Genomic DNA, 23,692 nt, shown 5'->3' with positions numbered 1-23,692 from the left:
ATAAAGTACAAACTAAAACTATAAAAAGTAGAATAAATAGATAGATAAACATATAAACCTATTTAATAATATTGTTGACAACGTAACAGTTCATAACAAAACAAAGTAAAATCAAACAAAACTAACATAAAAAAGACAAAATATAAAAGTCCTTCAACTCAAATCCCTAAAGGGATTTTTCAACTTCTTTAGTATAATCATTTACTAAATAAAAACCACCAATTTTTTTAAGTACATCTTTAAATTGAACCCAAACTTGTTTAACCACAGGATGATTTACTTTATTAACTAACCCATCACCATGAACTTCAAGAGTTTTAAAATAATTTCTAGTAACATTTGAAGTTTCAAATCTCTTCTTTAAAAATACAGTATAAGCTAATACTGGACTTAAAGATCTTTTTCTAAAAGTTATCATTCTAATAAGTAACCAAGCATAACCATAAATTTCAATGATAGCAGTTAATTGAACTGATTTAGCATTATAATTCTTAATGAATGAATCAACTTGTTTAGTAATTGATGATTGTTCTAATCCAAATACGGGTAATAAATATCCTTTAACATAACTTAAAACATGGAATAAAGCAAAAATACCAAATGGTAATAAAGTTAATAAAACATAAGCTCTAATAAACAATAATAAAGAAGCTAATAATAAATAATGAACATTATCATCTTTAATTAATACTCCAAAACTGAAACCTGAAGTTTTAACTGTTTCAAATACCACAACGGCAAAACTTTCAATGACTCCTAATAAAGCCAATTGAAACCAAAATCTATAATATCCTGATCCAATTCCAATATAGGTCAAAGTATAGAAAATAACACTGATTAAAGTGATGAATTGACCTACAAATCTAGCAAAATCAGGAGTCTTGACAAGTTTAATCAATTCTTCTTGATTGAATTTCTTTGAAGGAGTGGAAGATTGCGGAGTTGACATCTTAGTAGTAGTAGTTCTTCTTACGATTGGTTAACTGATGAATATATGAATATATGACACGTCGATATATGAAGGCACTTCAATTGATTGAAAACAACGATGAATTCAAACTAACTTAACTATACCAATTTAAATCAAATGACCTGATAATGACTATTTTATAATTACTAAAAACTCCTTCTCTCATTCTCTTTTTTCCTCTAAGGGTTAAAATTGGCATCTGAAATTCATCTTAAGCTAAAGCCTTACTTTTTTTTTTTTCTACTGTGCTGGCCATAACTAATTATTAATATACAGGCAATTCTATACGTTAGTTGGTTGGTTGTTCACCTCATTAACTATGGCTTGATGATTTGGGATGGGATGATCTTGCTGTTCTTTTCCATTGTAGATATGGTATAAACTAGTTCAATATATTTTGTATGATATCTCTGTCAATTACACTGACAATTCATATTATATACGCTCACAAGATAAATTACCTAAAAAAATCTACACTAACCAAATATACTTAATATAAATATATATATATATCAATTAAAATATACCTAAAACACAAAATGAAAGAGAATAATAAAAAACAAACAAACAAGTATATATAAAAAAATACTAACTATATATCATCATTATTATTATAAATAATAAATCCCCAAGAAAACATTTTACTTAATCAAAAATTAAGTCAAGTTAAAACTAGATTAACGTAAGAAACCTTTACGACTCTTTTGAGCAGCGGGAGCAACTGGTGGTTCTTGAGGTAAAGTTTTTTGCTTTTCTAATTGAACTTTCTTTTCTTCTAATAATTTTATTTGTTTACCTAATTTATCTTTCATTTCTTTATGTCTTGAAAATAAATCAGCTTCTGATCTTTGTAATTTCTTTTCCTTTTCAGAAACTTTTTGTTGAAATACTGCTTTCATTTCTGCTTCCATTTTAGCTAATTTTGCTTCATGTAATGCTTTTTCTTCTTCTTGTCTTGTTAATGGATCAAATTCTCTAAATACACTATCATCTTGTTCAATACCCATTTTTTTTAATTTTTCAGATCTATAATTTTCATATAAAACATTTGAAGTTTGTTCTTTTAATTCTTCTAAGAATTGTCTAATTAATAATTGACGTAAATAACTAAAATCATTATGATTTTCATTTTCAACTTCAATAATACCCCATGGATATTGTCTACCTCTTACTAATTTACCTTCTAAATTTTTAACTTCTTTTGTTGATCCAATAACTGCAAATGGAATTTTACTTAAAATTTCTTTAGTTTTTAAAATTGTTTCATCATCTTCAGTATTATCATCATAATCAACAGGAATAAAAGTTTTAATACCTTGTTCTTGAATATCAGCCAATATTCTTTGTTTAAAATCCGAAATTTCTTCATCAGTTAAAGTATCAGATTTAGCAATAATTGGAATTAAATTAACTTTTTCATGAACTTGTTTCATTAAACTAATATCTAATGATTTTAATGAATGACCAGTTGGTTCAATGAAATATAATAAAGCATGAATCCTTGAATCTTTAATAATAGCTCTATTAATTCTACTTTCAGCTTCTAAATATGAATCAAATCTACTATTAATTTCTTCAACAATAGGTTTCCAAGAATCAGTATTATTAAGAGATTCACCAAATCCAGGAGCAGTAACAACATTAAGAGTTAATTTAACACCATCTTCTTCTATTTCATGTTCAATTGATTTAATTTTAACTTTAATATCATCTTCTTTAGATTCATCTTCAGTGGTTGAAGATTCAAGTTCAGAATCTTTGGATGATAAGATTTCTTTATTAAAAAGAGTATTAATTAAAGTAGTTTTACCTAATCCACTTTCACCAACAGTCATAACATTTAAAGTAAAACCTCTTCTAACTGATTTTCTATGCCATTGTTTTGGGAAATTGGCAAATCCAACATAACCATTTAATTTCTTTTTAATAATCTTCACCTCAGGATGAGGAGCGGTAGTAGTAGGGGTAGCTGATTGAACTTCTATAAAACAGGTGTTAGTAAGATTGCTTGATTGCTTGATTGATTGATTGATAGATTGATTTAAACTAAATCAAGGGGGTTGTGTAGATACATACCAGTTGTCATTTTTGATTGAATACCAATTTGAAACCGTGTAACAGATCACAATTATACTTTGGATGGGGGGAAGAATAGATTCAAAACTAAACCAAAATACAAACACAACTCAATGATCCTAACGAAAGACTGGATCTCTATTCTATCTATATATAATATATAAGGGATAGATAAATGATGAATGTTTTGATTAGCCGCTGTTTTAAAATAAAAAGTTTTGATGTTGGAAAGTGTGTTGTCAGAGATTTGTTTTGTGTTTGGTCGTCTGTTTTTCGATTTTTCTGACTTTTTTCCAGATTTCCATATAAAACAAAAAAAAAATAAAATAAAATAAATGCTCTCACTTTATTATTTACATAAAAGGGGAAAATCAAACAAAGGGAGCACAACAGAACAAACAATGACAGAACAAACAATGAAATTTCTTTAAGACGTGTCGGTCATGTGCTTCTGGTATCGTGATATTCCACGTGATTACGAGTATAAACTAATAATTATATTAAATCTTAATTATCAGTTCATATGAATTTTTTTAAAACATATAACTAATTGATAATGATTTAATATTAGCTGATAAATATCCTAGTATGATTAGTTTATGTGAAATATTTTTTTTGTATATTAATATTCACAATATTAAATTTCACATAGTTTAAGTCATTTATTCTCTGAATAACTAAAATCTACAATAACTAGATGACTTTGTATGTAAATGAGCTCATTTAACTTCTGAAAATGAGAGTAGATAGTACTTAATATTGGCTTACTTTGTCAAATATATCTCAATGGATCTAATTATAGCTCAATTCAACTCTAATGATATTTTTCAATTCCATTTTTCACAACCATACCCAAACTTATTGCAAAATTTTAATGAAATTATTCAACATTAGTGAAAGTTACATATTTTTAATTTAATTAGTACTTGCATCGACTATTAACTCTTAATATGACTTTAATTCCTTTCAAATACCCAAATAACCAACATTAAACCATATTAGTTCTTCAAGTTGAGCACTGAAATATAGCATCTGCAGGACTACAAATCCTAACACTACTAAATTCAATATATAAGCAAGTAAATATATATTACCACTACAAACATTTTTTTTTTCTATATACACATATCAATCTTTTTTTAAACATCATGAATCATTAATCTTCTCTAATTGTTCTAATAAGAACTGTAAACCAATCTTGGCAAATTTTGTCATATTTTCAGATCTATCATGACTACCAGTTTGACTTGATTGAGAAACTTCAGTATTTGGACCACTAAATCCTATATAAACGGTACCTACTTGTTCATTTTTTTCATCACTTTTACCTCCATTACTTTCATCTTCATCAATTAAATGTAGATCTTGTGATGGACCGGCAAATCCAGTTTCGGATAATACATATGTTGACCCTAATTCATATTTTGTAGTTCTAGCTAATTTTAAAGCAACTTGTTTTGAAGGTCCCATATAATTTCTAATTTCTTCATCAGTCCACCCTGATAATTTCAATCTTTGCTTTAATGAATATACTAATTTACCTCCAATATAAAAATTTGATGCTCCTGGTATTGATACAATATAGGCTGATATTAATCCCCCACAAGCAGCTTCTGATATAGATAGAGTTTCATTCCTGGCTCTTAATATGGTTGCTATCTTACTCACTATCAATTGAATGTCATCAGGTGGAAATACACTACTAGCCATTTGTAATTACTATCTTTTATATTATACTATGTTCTTCTAGATCCGTTAGAGATGATCTAATCCGATTGTGGTGGTATTTTTATAATCACAGACGCTGTCTCTAAAATAACAAACAAAATTCAGGTCGTGTACTTTTTGCAGAGATTTTTGGTTCTGTTGAAAAAAATGAGACAGAGAGAGAGATACAGTGGCAACTCTGATCACATAACTTTCAATTACCCATTCAATCAATTGAGGATTCAATCGTTCAAATTATTCCATAGATCTATATAATTCATCAATGTCAACTGTTAAATCGATTAAATTCAACGCCGGAAAGGTTCAATATGATGATAATACTCATCGTTGTACTCCTCTAGCTCATAAAGGTGTCATAAGTATAAAGGCAAATCCTGAAGAACCAGAATTATTTGATTTTGTTTGGAGTCCAAAAGGTGATGTTACAGTGGCTGGGAATGTACCAGAAAAGGAAAATTTATTATTAATGCCAGGAGATGTTAGTTTTAAGCATATTAAATCCTGTCAAACTGGTCGAGTTTTCGCTTTAACATTTTTTAGTTCTGGTGCTAAATATTTATATTGGTTACAAGATGTAGGTGATATAGATCAAGTTGATCAATTAACTCAAAAAGATATAAATTTAGCCAAATCTGTCAATGATTTAATATCGATGAAATATGATGAAGAAGAAGATGATGAAGAGGAGGAAGAGCAAGAACCAGATCAAGAATCTAAAGAAACTGGAGAACAATCATCAGCTGCAGCTGATGAAGAACCAAAGTCTGAAGAGTAAGTAATACCTATTTTTCAAAAACATACCTGCCCTTTTGCATAATAATAATAATAAAAAAAAAGAATGAAGATATTAACTAATTATAAAGTTCAATTCCACATTTTGATACAGTACCTGTAGGATCTAGTCGATTAAAGAATTATAAAACACCAATTGGGAAGATTTCTGATTTTATAACTTTGGATATTATTGAGAAACATCTTGCAGGTTTAAGTCAAGATCAAATCAAAGAATTATATGGTGAATATATTCCTTCAACAGGAGGTGATTTAATGAATGTTATAAGAAGTGCATTTTATCAACAATGCACCCAAAGACTATCTCATCTGTTAATTAATGATGATGGAGCTGGATGGTTATTTGCTCAAAGTTTGAAATATGATTTTGAAGGTGAAGGAATTAATTATTTTTTAAAAGGTATTAGAAAACTTGGTGAACAAGAAAAGGAAGAAGAAAGATTGGGTTATGCTGCTACGAAAAAGAGAGAAGAAGAAGATGACGATGATATTGAAGATGATATTTAATGAATGATTAATAGCATGAAATAGAATAGTAAAGTTTATAGAAAAATACATGGTAAAAATGAATGATATATATCTATGGTTTACATGCAGGAAACCACAAACCATAAAGCAAGATAGCAACTCAAGCCTTATTTATTGATCATTATCGTATTTAATGATTTAAATTTCTGTTCAAACCACTTTTCATCTTCTAGTCCAAGAGAATAAATATCTATTAACGAAATGAATGATAGAATTGAAGTAATAAGTCAACCCGAGAACGATGGTGATAATAGTGATCATAATCCAGAAGGAACTCTTGAAAAGTTGAAGCATTTAGTCGAAGAACATCCAAAACAAGATGAAGTTGGTGACGATTATGACAGAAATAGAGATAAAAAGGATGGATCTAATAACCAAGATGTTCATTCACAATCTTCGATAAAATCAGATGAACCTTATCATACAAAAGATGGCCAACAATTACAGTACGATGAAGATGGGTTCCTTATACCCCCAGGAAAGATTCCTCTTGATGGGAACTTTTCTACAGCAGAAATAAAGGAATTGATTCAAATTAGTCAAGATAATGGTCTCCTAAGCGATGGTGTTGATGTCCAGGTTGTTGACCACGACTCTCATTTTGGTGACCGTGTAGTAATAAAGGATGTTGATGATAGCGTAGAAGATGTTGATGATACCAACGAAAACGAAGATAGCGATGAATACGATAAGAACAAAGACCACCGTGAACGCCACACTAAATAATGCAAGTTCAAGATGGGAGGTAGCCATTGAAAGTATGTGTATGTAGATACTAAATATACAATGTTTAAAGTAAGTTTTTTACAACCAAAATGAAACCGCACTGACACCAAAAAAATTACAGCCAGACTTTTTTTTGATTTATTTATATCAGAATTAAGCGTAACATAACCAACATCCAACTATCAGATTGAACACTTGATTGATTTAGAGAAAGTATAACAGAATCAATAATAATCCTACTAATTTTCATCACTTCAAAATTTACTTTTACTACGTGATTTATGGTGTGTGATATGAATACTATATGATGGTTTTACATAACAGAACCAAGATACGATCCAATAGACTCATAGTATGGATCAACCTATTATTAGGATCATTAATCATCTCCTTAATTGCATTTTCATATATTAGAAAGCCAACTGACGTTGATTCATCCGGATGTCGTGTGGTATATATGTATCCTTCCTATGCTAGAATCTTAGCCTTTGATGAATCTCATACTAAATTTGCATCAAAATATTCATTATATTTATATCGTGAACAGGGGAAAGATCCTGTGCCTGATCCTGACCATGGGTATCAGAAATTAGATGGTATACCTGTTTTATTCATCCCTGGTAATGCGGGAAGTTATAGACAAGTTCGATCAATTGCATCTGAAAGTGCTAATTTATATTTTGATGATTATGTTCATCGAAATTCACCAACATATCGAAATTTAGATTTCTTTACTGCTGATTTTAATGAAGATTTTACTGCTTTCCATGGTAGAACTATCTTAGATCAAGCTGAATATTTGAATGAAGCTGTTAAATTCATTCTTGAATTATATTCTAATAATGTTGATCCTCCTTCATCAGTAATAATAGTGGGTCATTCAATGGGTGGTATAGTATCAAGAGTTATGTTGACATTACCAAATTATATTGAAGGTTCTATAAATACCATTGTAACATTAGCTTCTCCTCACGCTGCAGCCCCATTAACTTTTGATGGTGATCTTTTAAAGATATATTCTGCTATTGATAGATTTTGGTATGATGGATTTCATAATGTTGATGAAAATGAAGAAAAGGCTCATCATGCGGATATAGCTAAGGCCAGATTAAAAGAGCTTTCATTAATATCGATTACAGGAGGTAATTTAGATTCTACACTTCCAGCAGATTATACCACATTAGGATTCTTAGTTCCACCTTCAAATGGGTTTACTGTTTATACAACTGGTATACCAAATGTTTGGACTCCGATTGATCATTTAGCTATTGTATGGTGTGCTCAATTAAGACGACAATTAGCTACTATCTTATTAGAAATTGTTGATTATGAACGTCCAACCAAAACCAAAACTCTTGATTCTAGAATGGATATATTCAAACAATATTTATTAACAGGTTTAGAATCTGATAAAGCTAGGATCGAACAAGAAACTCCAGTAACTAATGAAATTAAAGTTAAACTTGATTCAAGTTCAATCATTAGAGAGAGGAAAATTCGAATTAATAAAGATTTACCACCAAAGGGGAAATTCTATGCCTTCCATTTAAATAAGAATAAAGATGAAGAAGGAAATGGAAATGGAAATGGCGAACAATTTTCTATTTTAAGTTCAATTAAAGCTGCTAAATCATGGCAAAATATCGAAGAAGATAATAATAATTGGGGTATATTACTTTGTAATAATTTAGATGATAATGAAGATAATTCAGATATTATTGATTATACTACTGAAAAGACTAAAGAATATGTGGCGTTAAGATGTAAGGATATTTCCCAAGTCTATGATTCAATAATCCCACGTTCAATGATTGATACTAATTCATTGATGTATTCATCATTTGGAGGTGATAAATCTCCCTTTCATGGTATAAAGATAGATACTAATATCTTATCTAAGAGTGATGTTGTTGTTTTAGTAAGTTCTATCAACCCTGATAAAAATGATGATTTTTTAATTGCGGAATTATCCGATTTAAATTCAAGTAAATTCGAATTAGGTAAGAGTTTATTTACATTGATGAGAAGAGGTGGAGCTGATATTTCATTACCTTCAACTAGACCATTATTAAGTACCATAAAAGTCCCAAGTGCATGGAGTAGTTTATTAGAATATAAATTATTCATTAATAATAAGAATAAATCAGGAGAATTTTCAACTTTTATAAGACAATGGATTGAATCACCATATGAAAGTAAATGGCATATTAATATTGATGGTAGAAAGAATGATTATATATTAATTAATTTACATGGAGTAGCTCCTTATGTTCCATTTGAAATTAAAGATGATCATGGTATAAATCTTGAAATGTGGAGTGTTCCAACTGTGAATAATGATGATGATCATCCTCCATTGGATCTTGAATTGAAAATTGATTTCATTAGAAGTTTAAGATTATTAATACTAAGGTATAGATTAACTATTGTTTCAATTTGTGTTCTGATTACTTTATCTGTTTTCCTTGTTCAATTAAAAGTATTTTTTGAAACAAATAAATTCCCAACTTTCATTGCTGCATTTAGTTATATTAATAGTGGAACTAGATTAGGATTAATTCTCGTGGGATTAGTGATATTGAATCCTATAGTGAAGATATCATGGGTTAAAACGTTATTGAATATGTTTGATCCTGTTGTATTACAAGATTCAAATGAAATTAATGTTTCCCTTGATTCTAATTTTAAATTTAATTCATATTATTTAGGATTAGAAGAGAATGCTTTATGTTTCCTAAGTGTGATATTTTACTTTATGGGCAATGCATTGGTGTTATTAACTTATACAGTTATATTTCAAATCAGTAGATTATTGAAAACGATATCAAAATTGATTTTCTCATCGTCATCGGTATCTTCACCATCACCAACTAGACCATCATCTGCTTCATCATCATCACTGAAATCAACAGAGAAATTAGCATCATCATCTTCAAAAAATTACAAGGGATATCGTCGTTTAATCATCAGTTTAATCTTATTATTACTAATTCCAATCTATATTCCATATCAAATAGTCTATATCATTGGATGTTTAGTTCAATTAATCAATTATTTCAAAAGTTCAATCAAAACTGCTTCAAACGATTTACAAAATTATCATTTAACATTATTAATCTTAATGTTATGGATCTTACCTGTTAATATTCCTATAGTGATTGTATTTGTTCATAATCTTGCTATTAATTGGAAAACACCCTTTTCATCTCATCATAATTTATTATCAATAGCTCCTATTATATTACTTATGGAACGAAATTCAACCTTAAAGAAATTACCAATCATAAATGGTGCATGGTTTAAAAATTGTGGTTTAGGGTTGATTGTTTATTTCGTGGGGTATTGTTTGATATATGGAAGTTGTCATACATATTGGATTCATCATTTGCTTAATATATTAAGTTGTTGGTTATTCCTATTTGTACTAAGTGGCGATAAAGAGGAAGAAGCAGAACAAGAAGATGGCGGAGACATGGATGGAGTGACATCGGGATCAACTTCATCATCACCATCTTCTCCAGAATAGATGAAAAGATATTTGCTTCTTCATCGTGTATATATACTATGTAATTATCTAGAATTATTAAAAGCTAGTCATATTGAACACTCTATCAAAAATGTAAGTCAAGGGGATGATCCTGAGCAATGGGAAGATGGGTTCACTCCCCCAAATAGATATCATAATCTTTCAGTTCATATTTTTTTTGAGGGGTCATTCTCATTTTTTGGTATGAAGGGGGACGATGTCAGTTGAAGTATAAACAAATCAGACGGGATCAATCAATCAATCACTTACAAATTTCAAATACTTCTAATATAAGGATATATAATATATTCATTATAATTAACTAATATACAAAAGATAAAAAATCAAACAATCAATTAAAAATTGAACATAAGATTAATTTTAAATCAAACTAATAATAAAGAAGAAAAGAAGTAAATTAATAATAATAAGAGTTAAACACACAAACTTCTTCAAATCTAAGCAGAAGATGAAGAGTATTTGGTAACAGCTCTAGTACCTTCAGAAACAGCATGTTTAGCTAATTCACCTGGTAAGATTAATCTAACAGCAGTTTGAATTTCTCTAGCAGAAATAGTTGATTTCTTGTTGTAAGCAGCTAATTTAGAAGCTTCGGAAGCAATTCTTTCAAAGATATCGTTAACAAAAGAGTTCATGATAGACATGGCTTTTTGGGAAATACCGGTATCTGGATGGGTTTGTTTTAAAACTTTGTAAATGTATGAAGAGTAAGTTTCCTTTCTAGTTTTAGTTCTCTTCTTACCACCTTCAGATGAAGCAGTTTTTTTAGCAGCTGGTTTCTTTTCAGCAGGAGCTTTGGAAGCAGGTTTCTTTTCAGCTTTTGGAGGGGCCATTGTAACTTAGTAGATTATTTGATGGATTGATTAATAGTCAAAAGACAAGAATAAGAAAAAGGGAAAATTCAAAAAAGAAAGGAGTTATAATTAATAATGAAATGTAAATTGATTGGGAATTCAATTATTTAAATAGTTTTTTTCTGTCTGTCCTTTGCTCACCCTTTGATCACTTTTTCACCCTTATTTTGAATTTAGGGAGAAAAGATTAATTAGTGAGGAAAGTTAAGATGAAGTTCGCCACAAAAATGAAATTTTAGTGAGAGATATAAATCAAAACAAACAAATAAACAGAAAAAACTTTACGCGCGCAGAGGGAGGGAGCGAGAGAGTGATGAAAATTATCGCGAGGAGAGGAGGAGAGTGAGAGAGGGAGATTACGTGGGACGATTAGGGGGAAGAAGAGATGAAGTAGCAGAAGAGGGAATGAAGAGAATTTCAAAAAAATCAAAACAATCACAAACCATAACCAGGACAAGAGATTGATAGATAGTTGATAGATCCTATCAGTTACCAATTATGATTCTTTGGTGTTTGATTTTGTTTGATCTAGGATCAGTTACCATCAATTGAATTGATATGATACTATTTGATGACTCATTCAATCAATTGATTAGTTAACTGATGATAGTTCATGTCAATTGAAGTTCAATTGAATATGATCATTACTTAATTGACTGCAAATGGATGCAATGGTAGATAAGTATTGTATTTACACACCCCAGGTGTGTAAATATGAGACTATCCTCAAATATGCGTATTTTTCAGATATTCCATTGTAAATTAAATCACAGTAATCATTTCTGTCACGCGCGTACAAAATCAAAAATAATTCAAAATATTTAGTGAGGAAACCACAACAAACAAACAATAGTGTTATACGCCATACTAAAAAGTTTAGGGAGAGATAAATTTAGGGAGTAAATAAAAATTTAGAGTGTAAAATCAATTTCTACGCAATCATCAAAAAATTCATATTTAAACAGATTCACATCCCTTAAAAATTAACAAGTTTTGATTATCAATTCCTTTTTAAAAGATTCCTTTTTTACAATTTCTTTTGATTTCTGTTCTTAATCAATTAACATAAATTAATAATATATCCCATACATAATGTCAGGTGGTAAAGGTAAAGCCGGTTCAACCGAAAAAGCATCAACTTCAAGATCAGCCAAAGCTGGTTTAACTTTCCCAGTCGGTAGAGTTCATAGATTATTAAGAAAAGGTAACTATGCTCAAAGAGTTGGTTCTGGTGCTCCAGTTTACTTAACTTCTGTTTTAGAATATTTAGCTGCTGAAATCTTAGAATTAGCTGGTAATGCCGCTAGAGATAACAAAAAATCTAGAATTGTCCCAAGACATTTACAATTAGCTATCAGAAATGATGAAGAATTAAACAAATTATTAGGTCATGTTACTATTGCTCAAGGTGGTGTCTTACCAAACATTCACCCATCCTTATTACCTTCTAAAAAGGTTAAACCAGGTAAAGCTTCTCAAGAATTATAAGTTACTTGATTAAGTTTGAGCAAAATTTAATTTTGATTATTTAATTCAACCCTATGATTGTTTTTTCTTATTATTCTTTCCTTTTTTTGTGTACATTAGTTATATAAATATGTATATTTTATAAATATAATATTTTTTCGAAATTTGAATTATGATTTGATGTAATAATTAACAAATTTGTTGATAATTGAGTTATTAACCATTGCCTTCCATTATGATTGATGTTGTCTCCTCATTTTGTGAAGGTGCGGCGAGTTTTTGATGGACAGCATAAAAAAAAATCTGAACTTCTGAAAATTGAGTGTATGAAGAAGTTACAAGTAGTCCGGTTAACACAACACTTTGGTCAATATGGAAAAGTTCTCAACATGGAGAGATAAAGGTACAGGTATATCACCATTCATGCCTAATGAATTCCCTCTTCAACAACAAATTCAATTCCAAAAACAACAACGTTCAAAAATTTCTTATATCCAAACCCAAATTAAAATCTTTGGTTTATACATTTTAAAATCAATCTTATTCAGTATTAAATTTCCGATCTTTATCATTTCAAGCTTGATTTATTACTTATTCCCTATTAAAGTCGTATTAAAGTTCATTCTTTTGGTTTTATTCAGTTTTAATAATGTCAATGTATCAGTTGATGGAGTCAAACGTACTAAAACAGATCAAATTTTACAAAATCAACCTAATTTGGGTGATATCATTATTATTAATTATATTAGTCCATTAGATGGTTTAATCATTCACTTGATTTCGAATGTATATCATTGGAAAGTGATTAAATTATACATTCCTGATTCAATTGGAAGATTACATCAATATTCAATTTGGGAATTTATCAATTTTAGTTTTAATTCCAAACAAAAGGGGAAATTAATCGATGAAAAGGATTTATCAAAGTTAGACTTATCAACTTCAATTAATTTCTTTTTGTTAGAAGGAACAGCTTCCAATAATAAAGCTATCTTACCATTCATTATAACTCCTCAGATTGTTAATTTATTAAATCAAACTTCTCAACCTATTAAATCCATCATTGTTAAATTCCAACCTAATTATTATACTTTACCAATACCGAACTTATATTCCAAAGTATACTACTTATTTGAGATATTATCGAATTTATCAAGTTCAAATTTCATAAAAGTTAAAATTTATAATATTAATAATGAAAGAAAAGATGTTATTAATAAAGTTAAACAATCATTTCAAGAAAATAATCTTTCAATCATAAGTGATAATCTTGATATTGATGAAAAATCAAAATTCATTCATTACTATTTAAATTATGATCTTATAGAAAGTAAAAAGAAGAAGTAATAAATATTTCAACCTTTTTTATATAGAGATATTCTGTCTAAATATATGCACGCCCCCACTCTGAAAATACCTGTAGCGGAATATGGTAGCACCGTCTAAATTATATACTATAATTGGAGCTTTATATATCTACAAACAATAATATATATGAGAATTGATAGTAGTTTAGGTTAAGAAATCATTCAATTGATTTTCGAATAGAATAATTCAAACTAAACATTACATTTGTTTTAGCTTTTACTCGTATCATATTGATCTCCTACTATGATGATGATCTATAATTAATGATTTCTTGGGGATTTGGATTGTGAGAATCGTTCTATATAAATAAAAAAGCTTGAATGGGGAATGTATTCTACTAATTAGTGGTAGTTTTAGAGTTACATTAACTACCTTTAGTTGACTTACTATTCAAAAATTATAAATGATTTATAATTGAATTACAAACTATAATTGCATAAATACAAAGCCCGTAGAAGGTTAGGTTAAATTACTGATTCAGGTATAAGATCGTGATTGAAATCACTCGAATTGTTATTTTACGGCAATTTCCAGACATTTTTAGCTATTTTTGTAGCGCAATATATAAAAGAGCAAAAATATTTAAACTTTTTAGTAACCATGATTTACATTTTGAATCAAGCGATATGATTCGCTTTTGATAAGGATTGAAAGTGATTCAAAAAAAGTATATATCCAGATTGTGCCGTTTGAAATATAGGAATAATATCACAAATACAAAAGGATATTAAATGGTTAGTAATAACGGTATATAATTTGAATGGATCCGAGTTTCGCAAAAGTGTGGGAAATAAAATCCCACGTCGTAGAAAAATATTAGTGAGGGAAAGCGGTATCAACCCATAATTTTGATTAATTATAACAATATTCTTGAACCGATATATTTGACTCCTATTTTCAAGAAATGAATGATCAATTGAATTATTAATTATCTCAGGAGGTGGATAGGGTAGGTAGGTAGATAGATACCAACTTACCCACGATGTCAAATACAATGTACTTGAAACAGAAGTAATACCAATATCGGAGAGAGGTGAAAAATTTTCAGCGGTTCAAAAGTACCGATTGATTGTTTTAAAAATGAAAAAGAAACTTACAAACTATACTATGTCAAATGACGAATTGAGTCATCCAAACTAAACGTAAATAAATATTATTTAAAACAGACATAAATGTGGAGTTGGGCTAAGCAAATAAGGCAATAAATCGAAAATTTTTCACCCATTATGATTTAGGGGCCCGAGAAAAAATTTCTTTACTGAGGACCTGCTAAAAAGGCTTTGTATCACTCGCCGTTGTAGGATTTTTTTTAGGGCCAAGGCGATACCGGTTCATACCCTGTATACAGAGGCATTCACCCTTACCGCAATACATAACGCAACGGACCGTTGCGTGCTAATAAATAGCGATAAGTATTTACTATTGGATTGATTAGATTTATAACACAAAGATTTGATAATTAAATTAACCCACCCACTAGGTCAAAGAGTTAAAGTTACAACCTTCTCATGACTCTTCTTTTTGATTGTTATATTAGTAAAACTTTAATTATTATTTTTAGAACAATATTATATGGTGAAAGATTTATTATTCATGCGTAGTTTACAAGATGATGAGATATTATTATGTAGTCGCTTTTGATCTATGTGTATAATGGCTAATTTCAATTTAATTAACTTCTGTTTATCATTAATTAAATTTTTAATTAGATAAATTATTTAAACAGTTTAATTTCTCCTTGATTTCTGTTACATCGTTTTTTAAAATTTAAGGTGGTTTTATCTTTTTTTAAACTTTCTTTTTTTTTGCTCCCTATCTATATCCTTATCTTTCTTACTCATCTCAAAATGGTTGCAGCTAACGAACCTGAATTTCAACAAGCCTACAATGAATTAGTTCATGCTTTACAAGATTCTACTTTATTTACTGAAAATCCTCATTATAAAAAAGTTATCCCTGTTGTTTCAATTCCTGAAAGAATTATTCAATTCAGAGTTGCTTGGGAAAATGATCAAGGTGAAATCGAAGTTAATAATGGTTTCAGAGTTCAATTTAACTCAAACTTAGGTCCATACAAAGGTGGTTTAAGATTCCATCCAACTGTTAATTTATCCATTTTAAAATTCTTAGGTTTCGAACAAATCTTTAAGAATGCTTTAACTGGTTTATCCATGGGTGGTGGTAAAGGTGGTTCTGATTTCAATCCAAAAGGTAGATCCGATAATGAAATCAGAAGATTTTGTGTTGCCTTCATGAGGCAATTGGCTAGATATATTGGTTCTGATACTGATGTTCCAGCTGGTGATATCGGTGTTGGTGGTAGAGAAATTGGTTTCTTATTTGGTGCCTACAAACAAATGCAAAACAATTTCACTGGTATTTTAACCGGTAAAGGTTTAACTTGGGGTGGTTCTTTAATCAGACCAGAAGCTACCGGTTATGGTTTAGTCTACTATGTTGAAAAAATGATTGAAAAGGCTTCTCATGGTAAAGAAACCTTTAAAGGTAAAAGAGTTGCTATTTCCGGTTCCGGTAATGTTGCTCAATATGCTGCTTTAAAAGTTATTGAATTAGGTGGTATCGTTGTCTCTTTATCTGATTCTAAAGGTGCTATCATTAGTAAAAACGGTATTACCCCACATCAAATCAGTGCTATTGGTGATGCCAAGATTAAACATAAGTCTTTAGAACAAATTATTGAATTATCTGCTTCTGCTTTCTCTGGTTCAAACTCTGTTCAATACTTAGCCGGTGTTCGTCCATGGGAACATGTTGGTCAAGTTGATGTTGCTTTACCATCTGCTACTCAAAATGAAGTCAGTGGTCCAGAAGCTAAAGCTTTAATTGAAGCTGGTGTTAAATTCGTTGCTGAAGGTTCTAATATGGGTTCCACCAAAGATGCCATCGATATCTTTGAAGCTTCAAGAAACACTGGTGTTTGGTATGCTCCTGGTAAAGCTGCCAACTGTGGTGGTGTTGCTGTCTCCGGTTTAGAAATGGCCCAAAACTCTCAAAGAGTTCAATGGACTTCTGAAGAAGTTGACTCCAAATTAAAAAACATTATGTACACTTGTTTTGAAAACTGTTACGAAACCGCTATTAAATATTCTGTTGAAAAGAACACTGAATCTTTACCATCCTTATTAAAAGGTGCCAACATTGCTGGTTTCATCAAAGTTGCTGATGCTATGTTTGATCAAGGTGATGTCTTTTAAATTTAGATATATACATATATATTGATACACCTATTCATCTTGAATGACTCCTTTCAATTCTTGTTTAAATTAAAATATTATATCTAGTTTAGTTTTTTATTTTTCTTTTTAGTTTTATACATCCATTATTTATTCATACTGGCATTGTAATCGAATAATCACTTGTTCTTTAATTAATAAATGTTGACATTCAACTTGTTTGTTTGACGTTTCTTATTTTTTGCATCAATTGATCTGACCCTAAATGTCGCGTCAATATTTATGACAACCATTAAAACACGCCATAGATTTACCAATAGAACTACTTGAAGTAATAATTAGGTGAATGTCAAGTTATTCTGAAGTCTGAATTCATCTAACCTCTCTTATGTAGAAGTTTGACGTCATATTTGGTTCCTGATTAATACGTGTATACCTCATGTCGCTTGAGTTTACGACATTCTAGGTTTAGAAAAGAAAAAAGCAGCCAGGGATAACCAAACAACGAGACGTTAGATAAGGTAAGGCAAGAATAACTTGACATCGACTCCTCTTACCGTTCCCTACAAAGAATTTAGTTGCAATAGCTATAGTATGTCGGTCCAATACCCACTTCCTCACCCTGTCGATGTTCCGGTTACAGATTTGGATGATACCGATGATGATATAATCTTCAGTGAACAGCACAATACCAACTCCAATCGAACGAATGATGAAGATGATGAAGTTGCTGATCAAGACTTTCTTGAAATACTTGATTATGAGAATAAAAACAATAATAACCCTTCACTATTTGGGAAATTCACGTCATTCTTTAAACCAACTGGTTCACCTGGAAACAGTTCTCAATCAAGCTATCAAATGTTAAATAGTGCTAATGAAAGAGATGATGATAGTTTTGAAATAAATGATGAAGAAATAGAGCGACCTCATGGATTTGATATAAGAGATTATCAAATCAAATTATTGAATAAAAAAGTTCGAAAGACAGCTGCATTTGGAACCATTATAACAGGATTGTTAATTTCAATCATTATATTCTTGGTGGTTAGAAATAATAAAACTAAATCATCAGTCTATATCAAGTACAATAGGAAAATCTTATCTAATAGTACTCATGATTTCCATCCAACCACTATCATTGTATCATTAGATGGTTTCCATCCTCATTATATAACTCCAAACTTAACTCCAAGTATGCATAATATGTTAGTGAATGATTATGCAGCACCTTATATGATACCATCATTCCCATCATCCACATTTCCTAATCATTGGTCATTGGTTACTGGTTTATACCCCTCTGAACATGGTATAGTTGGTAATACATTTTATGATCCAATTTTAAAAAAACAATTTATAAATACAAATCCAAAAGTTGGTGGTTTAGACCCTCAATTTTGGCAAGGTGGTGAACCAATTTGGCAAACTGCTGAACATCAAGGATTAAACTCAGCTGTTCATATGTGGCCTGGTAGTGAAGTTCCAACTATAGGTCCTACTGTTGATTTTGATAGATATAATGGTTCTGAAGCATTATCTTCAAAAGTTGACCGTGTTATGGGTTGGCTTGATAGACCTTTTATGACTACAAGACCAGAATTAATCTTAACTTATGTTCCTACTATTGATACCTTTGGTCATAAATTCGGTATTTATGGCTCAAATTTAACTGATGCTTTAAACTATGTCGATAATTTTATTGATTTACTTCAAAAACAAATCACAGAAAGAAATCTTGATGATATTGTTAATTTGATCATTGTTAGTGATCATGGAATGGCACCAACTTCTAATCAAAGAATAATCTATTTAGATGATTTGATTGATTTAGATAAAATCGAGCATATTGATGGATGGCCATTATTTGGTTTAAGACCTTATGAAAAGTATTCCATTGATGAAATTTATCAAGAAGTTTTAGCCAATTATGAAAAGTCAGAATCAAAAGATCATTTTAACATTTATAAAGTGGAAGATATCCCTCCTGAATGGGAGTTTGGAGGTAATTTAACCGACCATAGATTCAATTACCGTCTTGCTCCAATTTGGTTAATTCCAAAAGTTGGTTATTCAGTCTCAACTCATAAACAAATGAAAGAGAATAATAATGAATATCTGCCAAAGGGTGTTCATGGATATAATAATACTGAAGTTTTAATGAGGGCTATATTCTTAGGTACTGGACCTTATTTCCGTCAGTTTGAAAATAAGAAATTCGAACCATTCAAAAATACTGAAGTTTATAATATCTTATGTGATAGTTTAAATCTTGTTCCGTCTCCAAATAATGGTTCTGAAATTTCAGTTTTAAGAAATGGATTACCTGAAGATTGGTTAGATCCATTAGAATACCCTGATTTACCATTTAAAGTTGATCATATTGTTCAAAATGCTACTTATGATTTATTATGGAAGAAGAGACCACAAGATTCTAAACCAGTCACCTTCTCATATAGTACTAATAACCAACCACTTCAATCCATGATTTCTGAAGAATCAAGTTTAACTTCGGTAGCATCGGTTTCTCTTCCAAAACCAACTGATTTTGAAACGGGAGATGATCATGAAGATGAGGATGAAGATGACCATGAAGATGTTGATGATGACAATGAACATGAAGATCCAGAGGACAACGATGACGAAGATGACGATGAAAATGAAGGTGATAAAGGTTCATTATTAGATCAACTAATTGGTGGATTAGAAGATATAGTCAATGATGTTGTGGATGAAGCTGAAGATAAAATTACTGATGTTAATAACTTTTTAGATCATCTTTTCCATGGTGATGGCGGTAACTCAAAGAGTAAAGAGGAGAATGATAAAGATGATAGCTGAGTGGAGAGCAAAAGTACATAAGGCATATTACTCCGAGAGATGTTTATATATTTATATATATTTATAATAATACGTACAACAATAATAGATCAATTGTTTTTTTAATTTATTAATTTCATTAAATGTCTCGTGTCTGAATATTATCATTCAACACCCCGGTTAAATGTTGAAGACTTGAAAATGAATCACTCTGTCGATGATTCAACGCTACTGAATCAATTACAAATGGGGAATTTCCCACCCTTGCTGGGGTTTGAAGTTCATCACTGAATCCATCATGTTCTAAGGATTCATGACTTGATTCAGGAGTTGCTAAATTGCTATCTGATTTTGATATGACTTCATCACTTGAGTCTTGACAAAGTTTAATGATATCTGGCTTACTTAATCCTAAAAATGACGATGACCTAGTGATTGTACTCCAATTAGATTTAATCAATTCAATAACTTTCATTAAAAATATAGGTTCCAAACTTTCATATGATATCTGTTTCCAAAGCTTAAGCAATACTTGAATAGTACTATCATTCTCATTATCCCGTGCAAAATTGAGCTGAAGATCTTCAAATCCTCTATACATATGAAATAAAGATAACTCTCTCAATTCAGGTAAATTATATAGATTTGATAAAATCAAAAGACCCATATAATCAAGAATGGTATAATTGGAGTCTATATAATTTCCAAATTCGATTGAACCTGAATACAAATAGTATATTAATCCCTTGATCCAATTATAAGGTTCTGGTATAAGCAATTTATTACGAACTTGTTCATTCATACCGCTTGATATCATTCTTTGAAAATGAGGCCAACGAGCAATCAAGACAGCTTTATGTACCTTTATGACTTCTAATTCCCCCAGTCTTTCTAAATTGTCTATATCATGACTGTCATAGTACTTCATTGTTTCATCATCCGTCCTGTCGTTTTCATTCTTGAAGGCATATATTTCAAAATCAGTGAATTCTTCTTCTAGTAAGATTCTTGTAAAGTCTGATGATAATTGAGTGTTTTTGATAGATGAGGATGTAACCTTTTGATTTAACAGAGGTATTCCAAGTGATGATAAATTGATTTTTAATAATGTGGTTAATTTTAGATCCAAAATATCAGGAAGCTCTACTATCGTTTGCTGATCTCTGAAATGATTTCCGAAAAGGTATAAACAACCTTCATCGGCATTAACAAATCCCATCTTCCAAGAATAACTCATAATGTTTATAAACTTCATATTGAAATATGCTTTAAAATTCTCAATATCAAATACTTTGAAAGTTTCAAAGTCATCAACACTGAAGTCTTCAATATGTAATCCTGGTATATTTGAATTCCAAGGTGGGAGAAATAGTTTTAATGTTAGCGATGAATTTATCCCTGAATCTAAAAACAATCTCTCCTCATCTGGAAAATGGGTTTGTTCAGAAAATGGTGAATATGGATCAAAAGTTGAATGGATAGTAAAATCTCCCACTATTCTAGTTTTAAACGAATAGAACGATACAGTGTTCTTAACATGATTCATATCTCTATCTAAACCTCCAAATGAATATAACTTATCTCCATGAATTTTAATATAGTGATCGAATCTCGACACAAAGCGAATAGGGCCATCCCAAGTACCATTTGTTAAATCATAACAATACAAATCATCTAAAGGAACATCACCACTGGATGATTTAGCCAATCCTCCACTGATATATATCTTTGATCCATCAGCTGAAAGGCAGGATGCATGTCTGGATCTAGCTGTGGGTGCATTAGATAACGCGAATTGTGGGGGACCAATCCACTTTTTATTGAATATATTGTAGATCATCATGATACTATTTTTATTGAATGTTGGTGAATGATGTCTTCTATTTGAGATAGTATCAGCAAATTCTTCATCATATGGAACTCCTCCGAATATTAAAACGTTACCGTTACCTATATAAACCGCCAGATGACCATCTCTATAGATTCCTTCATGTTTATCGTCAACTTCCCAAGTCTTAGTTTTGACATTTAAAAGATACACATTTCCATCCAATTGATCCAGATCATCAAACCCACCATATAAGAACACCACACCTGTCCCCTTACAAGGAACTATAGTTGCTTTGATGTTATACGAAGGCAAAGAACCTTGCATATCATAAAGATGCAAACTCTGAGGTTTTGATTTCAACATATTGCAATTTAAAAAACTGTACTGCTGACCCAATAATTTTGGTATTATGGTCGATTATATATAACAGTTCTATAACATATATGACAATATGGTTAGTAATTGTTGGTATTGATATTAGTCTATATGAATTGTAAGCTTAGATTCTGTTCTTAGTAACAAAAACTCCATCTAATTTCGGTTACGATTCCCTTTTTTTTTGTGGCATGGATCTAAACTTGAATAACGGTGTTTGCAATCACTTACAACAATCTACAGATCTGAAGATATACTACTTTAATTAATGTAATAATTGGTTGGCTATATAAATGGAATAGGTAGAAAGGTTATATGTACAAGTCTCTCCATTTACCAGATTTGAAATGGATCTTTATCCTTTTCACTTATAAAGATATCAGCTTGAGGAATTTCAGTTAATAATTGCTCTCTCATAACCTTTAAGAAGGCTCTTTCAGTATTAGAATGATTACAAGCAATGACTGAGCTTCCACTTTCAGTTAAGAATAATGCTTCATGATGTGAAATTTCTCCAGTATAATACAAGTCTGCTTTAGCTCCTTTGAAGACATCACCACCAGAACCAGCACATAATGCAATGGAACTGATTTCAGGATCTTTAGTTTCTCTAGCTTGAGCCACTTGAACATACTTCAATCCAAGAGATGATTTGGCATTGTCCACAAGTTTAGATAAAGCAACTGGCTGTGACAATTTAATTATTCTGCCCATTCCACAATCTTCAATAGTAGAATCTTTTATGATAGCATCTCTAGATTCTTCTTTAAAGCCAGCAGTTATTCCATCTGCTAAAAAGTCATTGACACCACCTTTGGCACTATCAACTGCTGTATGTGGAGAATAAACACTTATATTGTTTTGAATCAACTTTAACAATGATCTTTGTTGTGGATCAGCATTGGTTATAGATTTTAACCCTCTGAATATGAATGGGTGGTAAGCCATAATGATATTTGCTTTTTGTTTAATGGCTTCTTCAGCCACTGATTGAGTTAAATCAATAGTCAAAAGTAACTTAATACTATCATCTTGAATCTCTTCCGATGTAGAATCGACAAGTAATCCAGTATTGTCCCATGTTTTATCTGCCAAAACAGTTGGATAGAATTTTTGAACTAAGACATATTAGTATATATTATAAGTTTGAATATGAATAGTAAAAGTATTATAACATACCAGCAGCAACTGCTCGTTTGACTGCAACCCTAGACATTGAATATAGGTAACTTAGTTAGATTAATATTGTCCAATTGATGATACTTTCAAAAAAAAATTAGTTCAATTGTCAATATTTCAACTTTTAATTTTATGAAATCAAAAAAAATACGTCAATATATTGCCCCCTGCCAGAATTGAACTAGCGACCTTTGCATTACAAGTGCAACGCTCTACCACTAAGCTAAAGGGGCTCAA

At 30.4% G+C, this 23,692-nt stretch overlaps 13 protein-coding genes and 1 non-coding gene across 14 annotated transcripts; 7 read left to right on the top strand and 7 right to left on the bottom strand. All coding sequences in view use genetic code 12, as the record gives it.

Moving 5' to 3' along the window:
• Positions 1-166: 166 nt before the first annotated feature.
• DFJ63DRAFT_286355 (nucleoporin) lies at positions 167-949 on the bottom strand (the record flags this gene model as incomplete). The annotated part of the gene is made up of 1 exon (XM_064904964.1): positions 167-949. The coding sequence occupies one exon, from the start codon at positions 947-949 to the stop codon at positions 167-169; it is 783 nt and encodes a 260-aa protein (XP_064762546.1).
• Positions 950-1,448: 499 nt separating this feature from the next.
• On the bottom strand, positions 1,449-3,410 carry CDC3 (septin). Its single transcript, XM_064906933.1, has 2 exons — positions 3,047-3,410; positions 1,449-2,951 (listed from the first exon to the last, which is right to left on the bottom strand). Exons 1-2 carry the CDS (start codon positions 3,054-3,056, stop codon positions 1,648-1,650), a joined length of 1,314 nt encoding a protein of 437 aa, XP_064762545.1. The 5' UTR covers positions 3,057-3,410; the 3' UTR covers positions 1,449-1,647.
• A 709-nt stretch (positions 3,411-4,119) lies between these two features.
• Positions 4,120-4,896, bottom strand: DFJ63DRAFT_109212 (uncharacterized protein). The gene has a single exon (XM_064903208.1). It carries the CDS (start codon positions 4,754-4,756, stop codon positions 4,193-4,195), a length of 564 nt encoding a protein of 187 aa, XP_064762544.1. The 5' UTR covers positions 4,757-4,896; the 3' UTR covers positions 4,120-4,192.
• DFJ63DRAFT_109240 (proteasome regulatory particle lid subunit) lies at positions 4,897-6,150 on the top strand. Its single transcript, XM_064903210.1, has 2 exons — positions 4,897-5,545; positions 5,638-6,150. Exons 1-2 carry the CDS (start codon positions 5,037-5,039, stop codon positions 6,071-6,073), a joined length of 945 nt encoding a protein of 314 aa, XP_064762543.1. The 5' UTR covers positions 4,897-5,036; the 3' UTR covers positions 6,074-6,150.
• Position 6,151: 1 nt separating this feature from the next.
• On the top strand, positions 6,152-6,887 carry DFJ63DRAFT_109234 (uncharacterized protein). Its single transcript, XM_064903209.1, has one exon. The coding sequence runs from the start codon at positions 6,296-6,298 to the stop codon at positions 6,818-6,820; it is 525 nt and encodes a 174-aa protein (XP_064762542.1). The 5' UTR covers positions 6,152-6,295; the 3' UTR covers positions 6,821-6,887.
• Positions 6,888-7,124: 237 nt separating this feature from the next.
• Positions 7,125-10,346, top strand: DFJ63DRAFT_312538 (uncharacterized protein; the record flags this gene model as incomplete). The annotated part of the gene is made up of 1 exon (XM_064905987.1): positions 7,125-10,346. One exon carries the CDS (start codon positions 7,125-7,127, stop codon positions 10,344-10,346), a length of 3,222 nt encoding a protein of 1,073 aa, XP_064762541.1.
• Positions 10,347-10,804: 458 nt separating this feature from the next.
• Positions 10,805-11,200, bottom strand: DFJ63DRAFT_286562 (uncharacterized protein; the record flags this gene model as incomplete). Its single annotated transcript, XM_064904983.1, has 1 exon — positions 10,805-11,200. The coding sequence occupies one exon, from the start codon at positions 11,198-11,200 to the stop codon at positions 10,805-10,807; it is 396 nt and encodes a 131-aa protein (XP_064762540.1).
• Positions 11,201-12,313: 1,113 nt separating this feature from the next.
• HTA2 (histone H2A) lies at positions 12,314-12,709 on the top strand (the record flags this gene model as incomplete). The annotated part of the gene is made up of 1 exon (XM_064904910.1): positions 12,314-12,709. The coding sequence occupies one exon, from the start codon at positions 12,314-12,316 to the stop codon at positions 12,707-12,709; it is 396 nt and encodes a 131-aa protein (XP_064762539.1).
• Positions 12,710-13,060: 351 nt separating this feature from the next.
• Positions 13,061-14,035, top strand: DFJ63DRAFT_312535 (lysophosphatidic acid acyltransferase; the record flags this gene model as incomplete). The annotated part of the gene is made up of 1 exon (XM_064905986.1): positions 13,061-14,035. The coding sequence occupies one exon, from the start codon at positions 13,061-13,063 to the stop codon at positions 14,033-14,035; it is 975 nt and encodes a 324-aa protein (XP_064762538.1).
• A 1,868-nt stretch (positions 14,036-15,903) lies between these two features.
• Positions 15,904-17,271, top strand: GDH3 (glutamate dehydrogenase (NADP(+)); the record flags this gene model as incomplete). Its single annotated transcript, XM_064907439.1, has 1 exon — positions 15,904-17,271. The coding sequence occupies one exon, from the start codon at positions 15,904-15,906 to the stop codon at positions 17,269-17,271; it is 1,368 nt and encodes a 455-aa protein (XP_064762537.1).
• Positions 17,272-17,447: 176 nt separating this feature from the next.
• Positions 17,448-20,150, top strand: DFJ63DRAFT_109426 (nucleotide diphosphatase/phosphodiesterase). The gene has a single exon (XM_064903213.1). The coding sequence runs from the start codon at positions 17,845-17,847 to the stop codon at positions 20,089-20,091; it is 2,247 nt and encodes a 748-aa protein (XP_064762536.1). The 5' UTR covers positions 17,448-17,844; the 3' UTR covers positions 20,092-20,150.
• Positions 20,074-22,437, bottom strand: DFJ63DRAFT_109271 (uncharacterized protein). The gene has a single exon (XM_064903211.1). The coding sequence runs from the start codon at positions 22,262-22,264 to the stop codon at positions 20,210-20,212; it is 2,055 nt and encodes a 684-aa protein (XP_064762535.1). The 5' UTR covers positions 22,265-22,437; the 3' UTR covers positions 20,074-20,209.
• A 172-nt stretch (positions 22,438-22,609) lies between these two features.
• On the bottom strand, positions 22,610-23,492 carry NIF3 (Nif3p; the record flags this gene model as incomplete). Its single annotated transcript, XM_064907438.1, has 2 exons — positions 22,610-23,364; positions 23,456-23,492. 2 exons carry the CDS (start codon positions 23,490-23,492, stop codon positions 22,610-22,612), a joined length of 792 nt encoding a protein of 263 aa, XP_064762534.1.
• Positions 23,493-23,616: 124 nt separating this feature from the next.
• DFJ63DRAFT_t65 lies at positions 23,617-23,688 on the bottom strand. Its single transcript has one exon. It is a non-coding gene; the product is annotated as a tRNA-Thr (tRNA).
• Positions 23,689-23,692: the final 4 nt, after the last annotated feature.

Source organism: Scheffersomyces coipomensis (assembly GCF_036884675.1).
Source record: "Scheffersomyces coipomensis strain NRRL Y-17651 chromosome Unknown DFJ63scaffold_3, whole genome shotgun sequence".
NCBI classification, from domain to species: domain Eukaryota; kingdom Fungi; phylum Ascomycota; class Pichiomycetes; order Serinales; family Debaryomycetaceae; genus Scheffersomyces; species Scheffersomyces coipomensis.
This window is presented reverse-complemented; position numbering and strand designations above follow the sequence as displayed.